Source organism: Scyliorhinus torazame, chromosome 25, assembly GCF_047496885.1.
Source record: "Scyliorhinus torazame isolate Kashiwa2021f chromosome 25, sScyTor2.1, whole genome shotgun sequence".
Classification (NCBI taxonomy): Eukaryota; Metazoa; Chordata; class Chondrichthyes; order Carcharhiniformes; family Scyliorhinidae; genus Scyliorhinus; species Scyliorhinus torazame.
Window position 1 is genome coordinate 34,194,718 of NC_092731.1, and position 21,366 is coordinate 34,216,083.

Genomic DNA, 21,366 nt, shown 5'->3' on the forward strand with positions numbered 1-21,366 from the left:
GCGGAGAAAAAGTACGCGCAGATCGAGAAGGAGGGCCTGGCAGTGGTTTTCGCGGTGAAACGCTTCCACCAGTATGTGTACGGCCGCCATTTCACTATCGTGACTGATCATAAGCCCCTGCTGGGACTCTTCAGAGAGGATAAGCCAATACCGCCCATTGCTTCTGCACGGATCCAGCGCTGGGCTTTGTTGCTTGCTGCATATGAGTATTCTCTGGAGCACAAACCAGGTACGCAGATAGCAAATGCCGACGCACTGAGCCGATTGCCTTTATCAACCGGCCCCATGTCGACCCCCACGACCGGTGAGGTGGTCACAACCCTAAATTTTATGGACACCTTGCCTGTCACGGCATCACAGATCCGTGAGTGGACCCAGACGGAGCCAGTCCTGTCAAAGGTTCGGCACATAGTCCTGTATGGTGGGCAGCATAGACAGCTCCCAGGCGAGTTGCGGGCATTTTCCTCCAAGCTGTCAGAATTCAGCGTGGAACACGGCATCCTCTTGTGGGGGACGCGTGTGATTGTCCCGGAAAAAGGCCAGGAGCTGATATTATCAGACTTGCACAATGGGCATCCGGGCGTGACCAAGATGAAAATGTTGGCCCGGAGTTATGTCTGGTGGCCAGGCCTCGACACCGACATTGAGAAGGTGGCCCAAAACTGCTCCATTTGCCAGGAGCATCAGAAGCTTCCGCCGGCCGCGCCCCTACATCACTGGGAATGGCCAGGGCGGCTTTGGGCACGCTTACATGCACATTTCGCAGGCCCTTTTCAGGGATCCATGTTCCTTCTACTAATTGACGCCCAGTCCAAATGGCTGGAGGTGCATAAGATGCCGGGGACAACGTCCTGCGCAACAATTGAAAAAATGCGTTTATCATTTAGCACGCATGGCCTCCCCGAGGTGCTGGTCACGGATAATGGCACTCCATTCACGAGTGAGGAGTTTGCTAGGTTTACAAAGACGAACGGCATCCGCCATATCCGCACTGCCCCTTACCACCCGGCTTCAAATGGGTTGGCAGAGCGTGCAGTGCAAACATTCAAAAGAGGCCTAAAGAAGCAGTCTTCCGGATCAATGGACACGAGACTGGCTCGGTTTTTGTTTACGTACAGGACCACCCCCCATACAGTGACTGGGGTAGCTCCCGCAGAACTCCTAATGGGCCGGAGACTTCGCACCCGCCTTAGTATGGTCTTCCTGGACATTGGCGCAAAAGTACGCCGCACACAAGAACGGCAGGGACCGGGATTGTCTCGGCATCGTCCGATTCGGCAGTTTGCGCCCGGTGACCCAATATTCCTGCGGAATTTTGCTGGTGGTGCCCAATGGGTTCCTGGTGTAATCTTTCGCCAAACGGGCCCTATATCGTACCAAGTGCAAGCCCAGGGTCGTCTCCAGCGAAAACATGTAGACCACGTCCGGTCCAGAAGATCATCCCCGCAAAAGATTCCCCGCCCCCGGAGCTCAGTTCAACAGCGGCAAAGACCAGAAACAAGGGAAGGTAGTCCTCCAAATCTTCCACTGGTGCCTCACTCGAAGCCTGCGCAGGTCGTGACGGGACCGAATGGGGATAGAGACGCTGACATGACGGAGGCAGCAGACTCTGACTCCGAGATGGAGACACAGGATGAATCAGAGGGGGAATCCTCGGGTCCACAGGCCGTGGATGTACAACCGCGCCGTTCATCACGGAAGCACCGGTCTCCGTCTCGTTATACGCCGCCTGATCCAGCGCCGCGTGCAAATGGCGTCCAGCCTGCGGCCAAACGAGTTTGACGCCTTCCTTCGCCAGGGCCTACGGTGGATTCCTTGGACTTTGGGGGGGAGGGATGTTATAACCTGCCTACTGACGATTGGCTGGGGACTAATGACTATCCCACAATCCTATGGGACTATGAACTTCCCCAATGAGGGGGGCGGAGAAACGCCTACTATAAATAAGCTGGCCAGTCCAGGAACCAGGAGGAAGGAGAAGGTAGCAAGGGAAGTTACTGCTACTGTTATGTATATATGGTTAAAGTAAATAAACGTTATTATTTTGTATCCTTAAAACTCGTGCTGGATTCTTCGGGGCCCTTACAAAATCTACCTTCTTTCTTTCAAATTGCAGACTGAATTCTACCATATTATGATCACTGCCTCCTAAGTGTTCCCTTACTTTAAGATCTTTTCTCAAGTCTGGCTCATTACATAACACAGTCCAGAATGGCCTGTTCCCTCGTGGGTTCCATCACAAGCTGTTCCAAAATGCCCTCCTGTAAACATTCAATGAATTCCCTTTCTTTGGGTCCACTGGCAGCATTATTTACCCAGTCCACCTGCATATTGAAGTCCCTCATGATCAATGTGACCTTGCCTTTCTGACATGCCCTTTCTATTTCGTGGTGCATTTTGTGCCCCTGGTCCTGACCACTGTTAGGAGGCCTGTACATAACTCCCATTATGTTTTTTTTGCCTTTGTGGTTCCTCAACTCTACCCACACAGACTCCACATCATCTGACCCTATGTCGTTTAGTGCTATTGATTTAATTTCATTCCTAAATAACAAGGCAACCCCGCCCCCTCTGCCCAACTCTCTGCCTTTTCGATAGGTTGTGAATCCCTGGATGTTTAAATGCCAGTCCTGAACCCCCTGTAACCACGTCTCTGTGATGCCTACCACATCATACCTGCCAGTCACAATCTGGGCCACAAGCTCATCTACCTTGTTCCGTACACTGCGCGTATTTAAATATAGTGCAGTTTAAGTGCAAAAGGGCGGGGATTGAGGAATCAAAATCAGTGGCCAATGTTAAGGCTGGAATTTGAGGGGGGAGGGAGGACCACTCGCTCCCCCCCCCCATATCTCAATCTCCCAAACTCTCCATCCTTGGACCACCCTTGGGGATAGGAATCAGCAGGATTGTCTGCAATGTTGCTATTAGTTGCCAGGCGACGGACCTCAGCCAGAATGTTGAGCTCTCATTTCTCCTCCAGATGCTGGGTGGGGGGGGGGGGGGGGGGGAAAGAGAGAGAGAGCGGGGGTTTGCCATAACTTTCCAGAATCCTCTCCCACTTCTGGCACTGATTCCCAAACTCCTGGATTTCTCAGTTCCTGTCTCCTGGCACGTGTTCATTTGGTTAACATCGCAAAAAAAAAATGACAAAGTTAGAGGAACCCAAAGGAAATACAAAAACGCTGTTTGCTAGAATTCATTTACTTTCAACACATTGAGAGATTGTAATATTACACAGGCAGTGATGCAAGTTGTAAAATAAAGTCTTTGCATGTCATGAAATGTTATAGGCCTATATATGAGTTACTAGATCTGTATTCAGGGGTACAGATGCAATAGGGAGAGTGCGTTACCCACCCAGGGAGAAAACTGGGCATGACCTGCTGCGATTGCGAGGGCGTAAGAGATGCTTCAAGCTGACTATAACTGTCAGGGGTCAGTCAGGAGCAACAGCATCGTGTCTGCACCAGACAGACGAGTCTAGACTGACAGCTTTGCTACGACAATTGGTTTTGGGGTAGCACGGTAGCACAAGTGGTTAGCACTGTGGCTTCACAGCACCAGGGTCCCAGGTTCAATTCCCCGCTGGATCACGGTCTGTGCGGAGTCTGCACGTTCTCCCCGAGTCTGCGTGGGTTTCCTCCGGGTGCTCCAGTTTCCTCCCGCAGTCCAAAGACGTGCAGGTTAGGTGGACTGGCCATGCTAAATTGGGTTATTGGGTTACGGGGATAGGGTGGAAGTGAGGGTTTAAGTGGGTCGGTGCAGACTCGATGGGCTGAATGGCCTCCTTCTGCACTGTATGTTCTATGTTCTGGCTAAAATTGCAGAAATGCAAAAAGAAAAAGACAATATCAGGTCCTCAACCCAAATCAAATGAAATAATGTTAGGCCGAGGACAGTATTCTGGAAGGTTCCAGATTATTTCGGCCACCAGTCGCTCCGGTTTATACTCCTGTGTGTTCCTTCCTGGAGTCTTGTGACTCAGTTTGAGTCAAATCTTTGAATTCATCGATTCCAAATAGCAATCTTCTGGAGTCACTGATTTTGGAAAAAGCACGTTTTGGCTTCTTCGTTTCAAAATCAGCCTTTGACTCACATAAAAGCAAAATACTGCAGATGCTGGAAAACTGAAATGACCCCCCCCCCCCCCCACCCCCTCTCTTCTCCTCCCTCCCCCCACCCCCCCAGAAAGTGCTGGGAAAACGCAGGTCTGTTGCCTCTGCGGAAGGTGAATCAGAGTTAAGGCTTCGAGTCAAAACGTGTTCCGAAGAAGAACATTGGACTGAAAACACGAACTCGGTTTTTCACAGATTAGCCCAGACCTACACAGTATTTCCAACATTCGTTGCTATTACATAGAATTTACAGCGCAGAAGGACGCCATTCGGCCCATCGAGTCTGCACCAGCTCTTGGAAAGAGCACCCTACCCAAGTCCACACCTCCACCCGATCCCTATAACCCCCCTCTCTATCCACGTAACCCCAACTAACCTGCACTTCTTTGGACTGTGGGAGGAAACGGGAGGACCCGGGGGAAACCCACGCCGACACGAGGAGAGCGTGCAGACTCTGCACAGTGACCCAAGCTGGAATCGAACCTGGGACCCTGGAGCTGTGAAGCAATTGTGCTAACCACCATGCTACCGTGCTGCCCTATTGTTTGACGTTAGAGGGTACGAAAGTGTAAGGTCAGTCAGAGATGAGCGCAATACAGGTAAGGATTTTGTAATTAAACAGGCTGTAGTATAAAGGTTGTTACTGAAAAACTAATTACAATAATTAAACATTAGTGCTTTATAAAATGGACAGAAACCCACGCAGACACGGGGACAATGTGCAGACTCCACACAGACAGTGACCCAAGGCCGGAATTGGAAACAAAAAGAAATTGGGTACTTTAATTTTTTTTTTTTAAAAAGCACTGCTGTCTCACAGCTCCAGGGTCCCGGGTTCAATTCCAGCCTCGGGTGACTATCTGTGTGGCGTTTGCACGTTCTCCCCGTGTCTGCGTGGGTTTCCTCCCACAGTCCAAAGGTGTGCCGGTTAGGTGGTGTTACAGGGATAGAGCTTGAGGAGTGGGCCAAGGTAAGGATGCTCTTTCAGAGGGTCGACGCAGACTCAATGGGCTGAATGGCCTCCTTCTTCTGCACTGTCGGGATTCTATTCTATGGAACAAATGCAAGCCAAAAGCAAATCTACATGACTCATTGCTCATTGGCTAATGTGCCAGGCAAGAGCGGTGGTGACCTCCTGCCCTCAAACAAAATGGTCATCGTTCGGCCTCTGTTGAGTGGAGTTGACACCAGGGATTATTCTTCAAGGAAAGGCGGTAAATGAAAGTGGGACTGTCTTACGTATAGAGATTCAGTTTCACAGTGGGGTTCCTGGGTTATGGGAATAGGGTGGTGGTGTGGGCTTGGGTAGGGTGCTCTTTCCAAGAGCCAGTGCAGACTTGATGGGCCAAATGGCCTCCTTCTGCACTGTAAATTCTATGATAAAGCAGATGATTTCATTCAAAATGTTAGTACTGCACGAGAGAAAGACTGATGTCGCCAGTGACCTCTAACTGATCAATCTGGTTCAGGGGTTGGATCCGGTGGTTGTAGTTGAACAGATGTCTTCCATTGACTGAAACCTTGTAGCAGTTTGGTTGGACCACGATCAGCACCTGATGAGACATAATTCCAGATCAATTAGGAACTCTCCACATCAAAAGGCTTTTTTGTGAGTACAAAAGTCCTCAGCAATGTGGAACATGTGTTTAACATTGGCTCTTCTTATACCTCAGAGAATATTCACAAATCAATTATTTTAGGGTGGGTGGCTCAAGACTTTTATCACTCAAAGCAACACACAGGATCCCAAACATAGCAACAAGGTGGAATACAAGTTTTATTCCCCTTTTTTCTTTCACGGGATCGCTGGAAATGTCGGCATTTGTTGCGTGTCCTCAATTGCCCCAGCAGACAATTTCCAAGAGCTGTGATGTTGTACAAATTAAGTCACGGCATGATGGGAAAACTGGTCAACTATTTGGTACAATGTAAGAAAAGCTGACCTAGCCATTTCAATGTACCAGACCCCTTTGTAAGACCAATAAGGCTGACTCCGCATAACCTAAAGCATGAATAAGATCAGAGAAGGTCAAGCAATTCCAAAATGCCTGACCTCTGTAATTTCTGATAGGGCTAACTCGTCATAACCCAGGGCGGTATGAATAAGACAAGATAAGGAATGGATGAGTCTCCTCCGACCTTTTAATGTTCTATCAAAGGACAAGATAATGGTATGAGGGATGAGACAAAGAGTCCGAGAAGATCAACAGGTCAGCAGGTTTATGACATTGCTTCCGTTTCTACTTCCGATCGAATTCCTGACTAAGCTGTCGTTATGCAATCTTGATAATGATAATGTATAAATACTGAACTGATTTTCTGTAAAAGCGCGGACTTGAGTAGGAATCAGCAGTGGTAGTAACTGCTCTCCGACCCCAACTTTCAGCCAAAACTGCATGCAGTCGTTTTGTAAATAAAGCCTTGTTATTTTACCATAACAGTCTATTGTTGAGTCTTTACCACAGTCAAAGAAGCAGGAAAATATTGACTTCTACATTTGGCGCAAGCGAGCAGATACCAATACCCTGAGTGAATTCCGTGGGGGACTGAAGAAGTGATCGAGCCACAACCCAGAGGGAAGAGAAAGACACCGGCACAAGGTAAGATTCACCTTGGTCTCTCTCTCTCTCTCTCGGATCGGTGGTACGACCCCTCGTCCCTGACGTAGGAAACTAACAGGTGACGGTTCTCGAATCTAAATTGGACTGTGAGTAGTGTTTAGGGTCAGGGACCCAATTGCGGTTAGCCTCAGGTCAGGAACATCTTGATCTCGTTTTTGATCCAGATCAGGGTTATACAGGCTTAAGTTTGGGTCAGGAACCCTGTGATTTGATTTTGGTACCAGGAATTTTTGAACATTTGTTGCCTGGGGCACAGTATACTGACGTTATGGGACAGAGTTTCGACAAAACAGAGGGTAATTCTCCTTTGCTTTCTATGTGTTCTGAGACCCCTTCTCAAGAACATAATTTCCGAAGGTTATCTGCTGCACTGAACATTAAATTAGGTAAAGATATTTGGCCACTGGGTGGCACATGGAACTTGGAAAATTGCACTGCGGCTGAAAAAAACTATTTGGTCAGAAAATGCAGGTTCCAAATGGAAAACTTTAATTTCAGAATGGAAAAAAGAGTCGACCAGGCGCCACGAACAATCACTATTAATGAGCTGGAGGGATAACGCCTGTAAAAAAGGGATTGGTGAGTGTGTGGACGGTAAATCAAAAAATTGGGAAACTTTTAAATTGGAATGTGAACTTTGGGATAGGAAGCATCATGAGACAAAACGACAAGGCAGTAATAAGAAAGCACCAAGTAATAGACAGGTAGAGCTAGCCCATCAGATTAAACAAAAGGAGGATCCTCCCAGTTGCCCTGGCATGCCGATGTTTCCCTACTCAGGCGATACGGAGGAAGAGCAGGAGTTGACCCCCAGACCCTCCCTTTATCCAGCGCTCCCCGCTCCTTCATTACAACCGTCCCAAGTCCAGCCTCCCCCTTATGGTCCTGCTGCCAATGAAATTCCTGCTGTCGCGTCTCCCGTAGCATCACGTACCCGATCACAAACGCAACCCTGAATATGGAACAACCCTTCACCTCTGTCAATCAGGCTCTTCGTGATTTATCACTTCAACATAAGGAGGAGGAAGCTTTTCCGCCACCACCTCCCCCCCGCAAATTATCCCATTAGGAGTGTTATCAACCCCCACGCTGGTGATACTGACGAACCATTCATTGAGGTGTGACAGGCATTTAAACCTCAGGAACTATGTTTGATCATGGACCAATGTCCTTCCTGTAAAGACGACCCAGAAGGGTTCACTGAATTTTTGAGATGAACTGCGACCATGTACGGGGCTACCGCACGTGATCAGTATTCACCCATTTTTTCATCTCTCAAATGAAACGGGCTGTGTCTTATTAGTGGAGCAATGGCCGCAACCGTGAGGCCTGTTATAAAGACACCACGCCTAGAATTAAGTCCGAATTTGTCCAACGTCCCTCTCAAAGAAAACCTCCTAAAGGTCAAAACTCTCAAAGATTCACGTTACTATCGCCCAGATTGCACGGACTCTCCAGAATTTGGTTACCGCTCTCAGGCTCCTTCCCCCTGCAATACACACACGGAGGATTTCAACAGCGCTCCTCCGCGTCGTCCTCCTGCAAAATATAATGTCACTTGCTTCAACAGACAGGGCACTACGCTAGGGATTGTCCAGCACCCCGACGACAAGGTAGATTTCACCCAGTCAGCGGACACCCTTCACTGCCTCTAACCCCTATTGACTAGCCCGATCGATCTTTCCGGTCCTTTCAGCGGACCACTCTGACGAGCCCACGGCTACGATTTACATAGAAGGCATGCCTATCCCCTTCTTGATTGACACCGGCGCGACTAATTCTACGTTAATTCAGAAGCATAGATTTCCCCTCTCTGATAAGCATGTGGAACTTGCTGGTTTCTTGGGGGAAGATGCTGTTTATCCGCTTACGAAGCCGCTCTCTGTTCAATTTGAGGGCCGGGAATGTTGCATTCCTTTCACGGTTACCTGCGTCCTCGGTGTCAACCTGGCCGGACGTGACTTGCTGTGTCCCTTGCTGGTGGAAATTGTTTGCCTTGATAACGGCATTACTAGATCAGCTATCCCGCAGGCCCAGCTTCGAAATTTTTCCCTTTTCACTACTCCACAGTGGTGGTCGGTTGATTTTGATCCCTCCCACTTTTCACCTCCCTTTGATATTCCCGATACACATGTAACTCTTTGCTATGATCACACGGGATTCTCGACTGAATTGGAGAGCATTTACCAAGAGGCCCTCGGTTCTCTACAATCCGTTTCCTTTGTTGGCCTCGCTAAGGGAAAAGAAGGTTCTGCCTTTCTTGTTGAGGTACCCCACGGGCTCTGGCAACAGTCGGGACTCGTGTCACCCCACGTGACCCTTACTGTCAACGAAGGCTACAGTACCAAATCCTTGGGATTTCTGGCAGCTGCACTATGAGTACAAGCTGATCCTTTCTTTACTGGACGACAAACCTTCCCTGAAGGCATTTTAGAATATTTTCCACAACCATTTTGTCTCAATGGTACATTGCACCACCATCGATCAGTCCAGTCTCCGATTTCGGGAGTCCCCGCAGATTTATGGGCAGCTTCCAAACACGAGGTTGGTATCACTAATGCACCTCCCGTCGTTATTAAAGTCAAGCCTGATATGCCCTTGCCCTCCCTTTCACAGTACCCTTTACGCCCCGAGGCTGAAGGAGTCTCGGTCATGATTCAATCGTTCCATCAACAGGGAATTTTGATACCATGCCAATCGCCCTGTAACACCCCGAGATTCTTCCAGTTCCTAAGATAGGAAGACCATCCGAATGGCGTTTGGTCCAAGACCTCCGACGTATTAATCAGATAGTGGAACCCTTACATCCTATTGTCCCAAACCCGGCTACAATCCTTAGTAATGTCCCACATGAAGCGACTGTTTTTACCCTTGTGGATTTACAACATGCCTTTTTTGCGATACCCCTCGCCCCTGAATCACAGTATTTGTTTGCCTTTACATTTAAGGGCAACCAGTACACCTGGACTAGGCTCCCACAGGGCTTCATTCATTCTCCGACCCTTTTCTCACAGGTACTGCACTCCCAGTTAGCGACATTAGCACCCCCTGGTGGGTCCACCATTATCCAATGTTGATGATTTACTCCTTGCCAGCCCCGACTTCGTCGCTAACCAGCGTGACACCGTTTACCTGTTCATCCGTCTCCATTCGTGGGGATATGTGATCCCGCCCGCTAAAGTTCATAAAGGCCAATGGCAGGTCAAATTTTTGGGTGTCCTAATAAGTGCTACTGATCGCTCCCTTACTCAGGAACTTATTAATCCTATACTGCAGACCCCATTTGCTACCTCGCCCAAGCAGGTGCGAGCTTTTTTAGGACTGGTGAACGTTTGCAGACAATGGATTCCGAATGTTACTGTCCATACTAAGGAACTTACTCCTCTCAAAATGCTCCTCTTAAGTTTGAACTACCCGATTCGGCAAAGCAATCTTTTGTTACTCTCAAAGACGCCCTGGCCCCAGCGCTAGGAGGACCGATGTATGACAGACCCTTTCAGTTGTACGTTAATGTCCTTGATGAATGTGCCACTGGTGTTCTGACACACGAGCACGGTGACCGGCGTCACCCAGTCGCCGACTATTCTACTAAATTGGATCCTGGAGCTTGCAGTCTACCTCCCTGCACCCAAATTCTTATGGCTGTCTCTAATCTGACCCTTCACCAGCCAGTACAAGTGCATACCTCACACTCTATTGTGGCCCTCCTAACGTCTCAGCAAACCCAGCATCTGATTCAAACTCGCTTGAGCCGTTATGAGGTTTACCTATTGCAGAACTGCTACCTCCCTTTTCATTACTGTTCTTCCTTAAATCCTGCTGTGTTCCTCGAACAGCCCCCCCGATAACCTTGCTGACCCACCACACGATTGTTTGCTTAGGAATCACTTCCTTACCGCGCCTCGCCCGGATTTAACGGATCAGCCTATTGACAATCCAGATCTAATTTTTTATGTTGATGGCAGTCCCTCCATTTCTCTCACTGGCATCCCACAGTCGGGATATGCCATTGTAACAGACACTGACGTTCGGCAAGCAGCTGCCTTCCAGACCCCTGTCTCTGCACAAAAAGCCGAGCTATTTGCCCTTACTCGAGCATGTATTTTGGCCGCAGATAAAAGTACAAACGTTTACACCAATTCTAGGCTTTCTCACCTCTGCGGGAGCTCCCATTCAAAACGCTCTTTGGGTTAAAAATCTCCTCGATGCTATTCAGCTTCCTCGTCAATTAGCAATTATTAAATGTGCTGCGCACACAAAGGGGGACACTCCTGCTCAATTAGGGAATGCCCGTGCTGATTCAGCTGCTAAGGCTGCGGCTACATCAGCCTCTTTGATTGTTCCCAGTGAGGCTAATCAGGCTCTAAATCAGGTACCTGCATTAGGAACGAAGGGCATGCCAGAGATAACTGAGGTTCAAAATTTAGAGGGATGCCTCTGATTCTGAGCGCGCACTATGGAAGTCAATGGGATGTTCGCACTCCTTGACACGGGACCTCTGGCTTACTCCAGTTGGTCAAGTTTGTATTCCGAATTCTTTATTGCCGGTACTTATTGATTATTTGCATTCGTGTACCCATCTTGGCAAGGAGGGAATGGTACAGCTACTCCTGAAAACTTGGTGGCACCTTGAATACAACAGCGCAAACGCGGCTAGATTGATGCCTCATTTGCATGGAACATAATAAGGGTAAAGGCATTAAATGCCCTCCAGGAACCACTCCCTTGCCAGATGGCCCTTTTGCCTGTGTACAGCTTGATTTTATTGAATTACCAAAAGTACAGTGCCATAAATATTGCTAGGTAATAATCCATGTGTTTAGTCAATGGATTGAAGCCATCCCCACCACACATTGTACTGCACATACGGTGGTGAAGTTGTTCTTAACAGAAGTCATTCCTCGTTTTGGAGTACCCAAAATGGTGAGCTCAGACAATGGACCACATTTTGTGGCTCGGATCAATACTATAAAACCATAAGATATAGGAGCGAAAGTAAGGCCATTCGGCCCATCGAGTCCACTCCACCATTCAATCATGGCTGATTTCAACTCCATTTACCCCCTCTCTCTCCATAGCCCTTAATTCCTCGAGAAATCAAGAATTTATCAACTTCTGTCTTCAAGACACTCAACGTCCCGGCCTCCACCGCCCTCTGTGGCAATGAATTCCACAGACCCACCACTCTCTGGCTGAAGAAATTTCTACTCATCTCTGTTCTAAAGTGACTCCCTTTTATTCTAAGGCTGTGCCCCCGGGTCCTAGTCTCCCCTGCTAATGGAAACAACTTCCCTACGTGCACCTATCTAAGCCATTCATTATCTTGTAAGTTTCTATTAGATCTCCCCTCAACCTCCTAAACTCCAATGAATATAATCCCAGGATCCTCAGACGTTCATCGTATGTTAGGCCTACCATTCCTGGGATCATCCGTGTGAATCTCCGCTGGACCCGCTCCAGTGCCAGTATGTCCTTCCTGCGGTGTGGGGCCCAAAATTGCTCACAGTATTCGAAATGGGGCCTAACTAATGCTTTATAAAGCTTCAGAAGTACATCCCTGCTTTTATATTCCAAGCCTCTTGAGATGAATGACAACATTGCATTTGCTTTCTTAATTATGGACTCAACCTGCAAGTTTACCTTTAGAGAATCCTGGACTAGGACTCCCAAGTCCCTTTGCACTTCAGCATTATGAATTTTGTCACCGTTTAGAAAATAGTCCACGCCTCTATTCTTTTTTCCAAAGTGCAAGACCTCGCACTTGCCCACGTTGAATTTCATCAGCCATTTCTTGGACCACTCTCCTAAACTGTCTAAATCTTTCTGCAGCCTCCCCACCTCCTCCATACTACCTGCCCCTCTGCCTATCTTTGTATCATCGGCAAACTTAGCCAGAATGCCCTCAGTCCCGTCATCTAGATCGTTAATATATAAAGAGAACAGCTGTGGCCCCAACACTGAACCCTGCGGGACACCACTCGTCACCGGTTGCCATTCCGAAAAGAACCTTTTATCCCAACTCTCTGCCTTCTGCCTGACAGCCAATCGTCAATCCATGTTAGTACCTTGCCTCGAATACCATGTGCCCTTATTTTACTCAGCAGTCTCCCATGAGGCACCTTATCAAAGGCCTTTTGGAAGTCAAGATAGAGAACATCCATTGGCTCTCCTTGGTCTAACCTATTTGTTATCTCTTCAAAGAACTCTTAACAGGTTTGTCAGGCACGACCTCCCCTTACTAAATCCATGCTGACTTGTCCTAATTCGACCCTGCACTTCCAAGAATTTAGAAATCTCATCCTTAACAATGGATTCTAGAATCTTGCCAACAACCGAGGTTAGGCTAATTGGCCTATAATTTTCCATCTTTTTCCTTGTTCCCTTCTTGAACAGGGGGGTTACAACAGCGATTTTCCAATCCTCTGGGACTTTCCCTGACTCCAGTAACTTTTGAAAGATCATAACTAACGCCTCCACTATTTCTTCAGCTATCTCCTTTAGAACTCTAGGATGTAGCCCATCTGGGCCCGGAGATTTATCAATTTTTAGACCTCTTAGTTTCTCTATCACTTTCTCCTTTGTGATGGCTACCATATTCAACTCTGCCCCCTGACTCTCCGGAATTGTTGGGATATTACTCATGTCTTCTACTGTGAAGACTGACGCAAAGTACTTATTCAGTTCCTCAGCTATTTCCTTGTCTCCCATCACAAAATTACCAGCGTCATTTTGGAGCGGCCCAATGTCAACTTTTGCCTCTCGTTTGTTTTTAATGTATTTAAAGAAACTTTTACTATCATTCCTAATGTTACTGGCTAGCCTACCTTCAAATTTGATCCTCTCTTTCCTTATCTCTCTCTTTGTTATCCTCTGTTTGTTTTTGTAGCCTTCCCAATCTTCTGACTTCCCACTACTCTTTGCCACATTATAGGCTTTCTCTTTTGCTTTGATGCATTCCCTAACTTCCTTTGTCAGCCATGGCTGCCTAATCCCCCCTCTGATAACCTTTCTTTTCTTTGGGATGAACCTCTGTACTGTGTCCTCAATTACTCCCAGAAACTCCTGCCATTGCTGTTCTACTGTCTTTCCCACTAAGCTCTGCTCCCAGTCGATTTTCGTCAGTTCCTCCCTCATGCCCCTGTAGTTACCTTTATTTAACTGTAACACCTTTACATCTGATTCTACCTTCTTTCTTTCAAATTGGAGATTGAATTCGACCATATTATGATCACTGCCTCCTAAGTGCTCCCTTACTTTAAGATCTTTAATCAAGTCTGGCTCATTACATAACACGAAGTCCAGAATGGCCTGTTCCCTCGTGGGCTCCATCACAAGCTGTTCCAAAAAGCCCTCCTGTAAACATTCAATTAATTCCCTTTCCTTGGGTCCACTGGCAACATTATTTACCCAGTCCACCTGCATATTAAAATCCCCCATGATCACTGTGACCTTGCCTTTCTGACATGCACTTTCTATTTTGTGGTGCATTTTGTGCCCCTGGTCCTGACCACTGTTAGGAGGCCTGTACATAACTCCCATTATGGTTTTTTTGCCTTTGTGGTTCCTCAACTCTACCCACACAGACTCCACATCATCTGACCCTATGTCGTTTCGTGCTATTGATTTAATTTCATTCCTAATTAACAAGGCAACCCCGCCCCCTCTGCCCACCTCTCTGTCTTTTCGATAGGTTGTGAACCCCTGGATGCTTAAATGCCAGTCCTGAACCCCCTGCAACCATGTCTCTGTGATGCCTACCACATCATACCTGCCAGTCACAATCTGGGCCACAAGCTCATCTACCTTGTTCCGTACACTGCGCGCATTTAAATATAGCACCTTTAATTCTCTATTGACCGTCCCTTTTTGTTTTCTTAGTGTGGTGGACCTTGGTTTACTGAGCCTTTCCATACACTGTGTCATATTTTGTGGGATGGGGACAATCGTAACCACTCTTGAGTTTTGTCTGTTCGTGTTTTTTTGTATTCCTAAGCAGCTACGCTCCCCGCTGATTACTTCACCTCTTGGTTCCCTGACTTTCCCTTCCCCCCCAATCTTTAGTTTAAAGTCCTATTGACCACCCTATTTACTCTTTTCGCCAGAACACTGGTCCCAGCTCGGTTCAGGTGGAGACCATCCCAACGGTATAGGTCCCCCCTGTCCCAAAACTGATGCCAGTGTCCCATGAAAAGGAACCCCTCATTCCCACACCACTCTTTCAGCCACGTGTTAACTTCCCTTATTCTTGCCTCCCTATGCCAGTTTGCACATGGCTCGGGCAGTAATCCAGAGATTATGACCCTTGAGGACCTGTTTTTTTAATTTGAATCCTAGCTCTTTATAATCTCTAAACAGGTCCTCTTTCCTAGACTTGCCTATGTTGTTGGTACCGACATGGACCACAACAACTGGATCCTCCCCCTCCCTCTCCAGTATCCTTTCAAGCCGGTCAGAGATGTCCCGCACCCTAGCACCGGGCAGGCAACATACCATGCGGGACTCTTTATCCTGCTCACAAAGGATACTATCTATCCCCCTGATAATAGAATCCCCTACAACTACAACTTGCCTATTTACTCCCTCCCCTTCAATGGCCTGCTGAACCATGGTGCCTTGGTCAGCTGACTCATCCTTCCTGCAACCCTGTTCGCCATCCACACAGGGAGCAAGTGCCTCATACCTGTTGGACAGAGTCAAGGGCTGAGGCTCCTGAGTTCCTGACTGCTGGTTCCCTTTACCTGCCTGACTTGCAGTCACACCCTGCTGTCTCTGGCCACTGGCAGGATTTAAACTACTTACTCTGACAGGTGTGACTGCCTCCTGAAACACAGTGTCCAGGTAAGTCTCCCCCTCCTGGATGTGCCTCAGTGTTTGAAGCTCAGACTCCAGCTCATCAGCTCTGAGCCGGAGCTCTTCGAGCAGCCAACACTTACTGCAGATGTGGTCGCTGCAGCTCGCAATGGGATCTGCCAGCTCCCACATCAAGCAGGTCAAGCACATCACCTGACCAGCCATCACTAATTAATTAATTAGTTTAATTTAAGTTTATGGTGGGGGCAGCTTCAGCCAATCAGACACTATCCTGCACTTTTAACTGAAAAACAGCACAATTAGATTAACCACTTACCTTTCCTGGTTATCTTACTGCACCAAACTACCAAATTCTCACTGTCTGTATCTCTCTCACTCTGGCTGTGTCTCCTTGACCTGCGCAATGCTAATAATATATAATAATGCTAATAATAATAATATAATATGGCACTTACCTCACACCAATGGATCTTATTATTAGGTTAGAGGAGGAGGGTGGGTGGGAGACACTACACGTGTAGTATCTCGGGTTTCCTCTCCACCAGAATTTATTGGTTGGGGGCGGGGGGGGCCTTCCCAGAAGTCCACGGGACGAAAAAAATAAAACAGAAAAGAAGTGTTTTTTTTTTTTTAAAAAGGAAAACTTACCTTCCAGAAATGCCTTGCACACCGCTCCCGCCGAAATCCAACGGCCTGCTCCTGTGAAGGTAAGTGTTTTTTAAAGGAAAAACTTACCTCCCAGAAATGCCTTGCGCACCGCAATTCAACACTGAATTGTGCGAAGCACTCGTAATTAAACAGCAACTGCACTGCGCGTGTCACCCGCAGGCAGCAGGAATTGTGGAAAGAGCCAACGGGACTTTAAAAGAAAAATTACCAAAATTAACTGAAGAAATTGGGTTAAATTGGCTAAAGGTATTGCCCTTGGCACTGTTTCACATGCGAGTGACTCCCCATTCGCGGACCGGACTGTCAGCTGCAGAGATAGTCTATGGTCGGCCAATGAGGACTCCTTGGGATGCCCATGAAAAACCCCTGGAGGGAGTAGCCCTCCATGTGATGGGGGAACAAATGCAGAACTATTTGAAGCAATTAACACTTTCTCTGAAGTTTCTCCACTCGCAGGTGAAACAGGCACATGTCCCAGTGACAGCAGGGACAGCCGTCCCTCGATATCCAGTGATCGAACCCGGAGACTACATATTGGTAAAGAACTGGGACAGAAAGAAACTAGGACAACGCTGGAGCGGACTTTTCCTAGTACTACTGGCCACACCGACTTCTGTCAAGCTTGAAGGACATTCACGTGGGATACATCTATCCGATTGCAAGAAGATAGTCTCCAACCCAGACGTGAACACAGGATGAAGATCTCCATTATAATTTTTGGACTATTTAGCCTTAATGGCCACTCGGTAGTAAAAACGGATTACCCGGGAGCTGCATGCCAATACTTATTTATATATGTCATATCTTTATGCTGACAAATTGAATGTAAGCATGTGTTGGGTTTGTACCCACATCCCCGTCCATTCGAGGGAAGGAATACCTCTCCAATCCCTACCCTTTCATATCACAGAGACGGTTGAATGGATTTTACGACAAAATCAGACAGGGATCAGGGGAGATATGGAAATATGGAGATCTGCTGACTATGACATGACTAAATTTTCGGCTTCGTATCAACCTGCTTATAATCATGCCTTGACCCCACCCTCCCTCACCGTCCATTCGAATAATGTTCAAGGTTCCATATGTTTTAATAAATCAAGGAAAGGAAAGTTAATGGGGCAAAGTAGGTACAACCTTACAGTTGACTGGCAAGGACCGGTACCAGGCAGATCCAGCAAGGGCATGTTTAACTGTGATTAGTCCAGGGTATGGAATATAACCTCTAATAGGTCATGGGGCCAGACATCCCCAATCCCCTGGATGACGTCAGCTGATGATTTTACGGCCTATAATGGAACATATTTCATATGCGGCACTAAAGCATACCAGTGGCTCCCTATTGATTGGACAGGATCCAGTTACCTGGGAAATGTCGTACCCCAAATGCGTCACCTACCCACCCTTAAGCTCTCCCCCTCGCGAGCCAAAAGGACTATTACCAAAACAGAACAGTTCTTCATGATGGCCTTTCCACTGTATGGAACAGGCAAGGCAGCCAACGAACTGATCCACATGGCCACAGCATTAGAACAACTGGCGAACGTAACGTCAGCAGAAGCCAGGGAAACTGGACAGGCACTGGCCGAGGTCTCAGCTGAGTTGGTGGCTGTCCGGTCCGTGGCATTACAAAATCGACTGGCTTTGGATTATCTGTTAGCCTCGCAGGGAGGAACGTGCGCTATTGTAAGTCAAGAGTGCTGTACGTATATTCCAGATGGCTCCGAAAATATCACTAACCTGACCGACCACATTAAGAGACAGGCTGATCAAATTCAAAAGATTGGCAGTGAATTTCACGACTATAACCCACCGGGTTGGCTAGGATGAAAAGGTCATGGATTATTTGATTGGATCTTTAAGGCCTTCATTCTACTACTAATAACCTTGAGTAGGGTGCTCTTTCCAAGAGCCGGTGCAGACTTGATGGGTCGAATGGCCTCCTTCTGCACTGTAAATTCTATGATAATGCTACTAGGGATAGGATTGCTTGGTTGCTTGTGTAAATGCATTTTCAATCGAGTCATGGATATCCCTATTTACCTAGTTGTCACAATATGACAAAAGGAGGGAATGTGATGTTGTACGAATTAAGTAACGGTATGATGGGAAAACTGGTCAATGGGAAGACTGGTCAAACTACCTGGCACAATGTAAGAAAGCCTGACTCCGCATAACCTAAAGCATGAATAAGATCAGAGAAGGTCAAGCTGTTCCAAAATGCCTGACCTCTGTAATTTCTGATAAGGCTAACTCGTCATAACCCAGGGCGGTATGAATAAGACAAGATAAGGAATGGATGAGTCTCCTCCGACCTTTTAATGTTCTATTAGAGGACAAGATAATGGTATGAGGGATGAGACAAAGAGTCCGAGAAGATCAACAGGTCAGCAGATTTATGACATTGCTTCCGTTTCTACTTCCGATCGAATTCCTGACTAAGCTGAAGTCACGCAATCTTGATAATGATAATGTATAAATACTGAACTGATTTTCTGTAAAAGCGCGGACTTGAGTAGGAATCAGCAGTGGTAGTAACTGCTCTCCGACCGCAACTTTCAGCCAAAACTGCATGCGGTCGTTTCGTAAATAAAGCCTTGTTATTTTACCACAACAATCTATTGTTGAGTCTTTGCCACAGTCAAAGAAGCAGGAAAATATTGACTTCTACAGAGCAGTTTAAGAATCAACCACATTGCGGTGGGATCTGGAGTCACAAGTAGGCCAGACCAGGTAAGGACAGCAGATTTCCTTCCCTCAAGAGCATTAGTGAAACAGATGGCTTTTCACGACAATTGTCAATGGTTACGTGGCCACCATTACCGAGGATCACTTTTCCATCCCAGGTTATTAGTTGAATTCAAATTCACTGTCTGCCGCAGCGAGATTTCTGAACCTTTGCCCCCAGAACATTAGCCTGGACGTCTGGGATTGCTAGTCCAGTGATGTTACCACTGTGCCACTGCTTGATGACATTGGGTGGTGTGTGGTTGAGGGAGGAATGTCGGCCGGGACTGTTTGTTGTCAGCGGGTGGTTTGTGGCTGAGGCAGGAATGTTGGCCGGGACACTGGGAGAATGTTTGAGCTCTTGGAATTTTGCTACGGGATCTTTAACATTCACCCGAACCACCAAAGAGACAATGGAGCCTCAACCACACAAATTCCAAACCCAAAGCCAAGTACAGCCCACCCATACCTCAGCTGTGGCCCTCGATGTGCGTAACGCTGTATGTATCTCTGGGATGCAGTCTCTGGGATGCAGTCTCTGGGTGCGTCAATACCGAGGATAAGAATTGAGCAGAAAAGTAGATAGAGTGGACAGGATGAAATTGTTTCCCTTGGTGGAGAATTCTAGAACTTAGGGACATAGATTCAAGATAAGTGGCAGAAGGCGTCGGGGGGGTATGAGGAAGAACCTTTGGACACAGAGGGTAGCGGGAGTCTGGAATTCGCTGCCCGAGTTGGTGGTGGAGGCAGAGACCCTAAACTCTTTTGAAAGGTACCTGGATCTGCATCTTAAGTGCACTGAGCTACAGGGCTATGGATCGGGTGCAGGAAGGTGGAATTAGAATGGCCTCCTTCTGTACTGTAGCTTTTCTATGATTCTACGATTCTATTCTATTCTAAGTCACCTTTCCCAGCCTCCCAACGGGGAGCCACTGTCAAGGGGAAGTGTGAAGCGGGAATAGGGATACATTCCTGAATTGCCAACTCTGTGAGCCAGAATCCCACTGAATACGGGATGGGTTTAACCTTCAGAGAAGCCGCCAGTAAACCTTAGAAAGTGCGAGCAGCACAGACACTGGTCTTCCAGCCCAATAGCTCCATGTCTGTGTTTACACTTCACCCTCTTCACCTGACCCCTTTATAAAATCGTCAGGAGTCCCTAGACAGTGATATAAAGGTAGGTTTATTTGTAAAGCAAAAATAAATGCCGCAACGCAGCACATAGGTCCCAGCCAGCCGACACTCCCAATCAATCACCCGGTCCCAATCCAGACCGGCTTTTAAGTGTTAGTTTAACGAGCCTCAGCTACTAGGCCTCCACCCCTAGAGGGAGCTCGTACTCCACGAGTCTCACAGGGACATCAATCGGGCCATCCCCATGGGGCTTGTGAGGGTTATTATAACCTTCAACATAATCTGCTATTCTTTTTCCCTGATGTGTGTATCTGTCCTCCTTTTAAAGGTATCTATGCTATTCACCTCAATCACTCCCTCTGGGAATGAGTTCCCCATTTTTGACACTCTCTGATAGAGAAGTTTCTCCTGAGTCCCCCAATGGATTTATCAGTGACTCAATTATATTGATGTCCCCAAGTTCTAGTTTCACCCACAAGTGGAAACAATGGGCGCGATCTAACAAAAAAGGAATCTGTTCTGGGCGAGATTAGGGGAGTCGTGCTATCTAACGACACTCTTTGTTTCGGGCCTCAATGGGGAATTCCCTGGCAAGGCCCCACTCGGTCGCATTTGCATCATTTATATTGTTGCATTTTCTCAATCTTCCTACTGAAATTAATCATTTGGGCCATCCCCATGGGGCTACATGAAATTCTATCTGCTTCATGCCTGCTCATTCCACCAGACCGTCTAAGGCCTTTAGAAGTTTAACACTATCCTCCTCACAGTTTATAATACTTCCAAGTTTTGTGGCATCTGCAAATTTAGAAACTGTGCCTTGACTCGTCAATTGAGGTAGTATGGGCTGAGGTTAGAAACAGGAAAGGAGAGGTCACCCTGTTAGGGGTTTTCTATAGGCCTCCGAAAAGTTCCAGAGATGTAGAGGAAAGGATTGCAAAGATGATTCTGGATAGGAGCGAACGCAACAGGGTAGTTGTTATGGGGGACTTTAGCTTTCCAAATATTGACTGGAAACGCTATAGTTCGAGTACTTTAGATGGGTCCGTTTTAGTCCAATGTGTGCAGGAGGGTTTCCTGACACAGTATGTAGATAGGCCAACGAGAGGCGAGGCCGTATTGGATTTGGTACTGGGTAATGAACCAGGACAGGTGTTAGATTTGCAGGTAGGTGAGCACTTTGGTGATGGTGACCACAATTCGATTAAGTTTACTTTAGTGATGAAAAGGGATAGGTATATACCGCAGGGCAAGAGTTATATCTGGGGGAAAGGCAATTATGATGC

The 21,366-nt window shown here is 47.3% G+C and overlaps 1 protein-coding gene across 2 annotated transcripts in view; it reads right to left on the bottom strand.

Moving 5' to 3' along the window:
* Window positions 1-4,182: 4,182 nt before the first annotated feature.
* Window positions 4,183-21,366, bottom strand: part of LOC140402474 (galectin-9C-like) — a 60,794-nt gene continuing 43,610 nt past the window's right edge. For both annotated transcript variants that reach the window (XM_072490289.1, XM_072490288.1), the window contains one exon: window positions 4,183-5,671. In XM_072490289.1, the coding sequence (XP_072346390.1) occupies window positions 5,525-5,671 (147 nt within the window). In that variant the 3' untranslated portion in view covers window positions 4,183-5,524. The remainder of the gene's footprint in view (window positions 5,672-21,366) is intronic.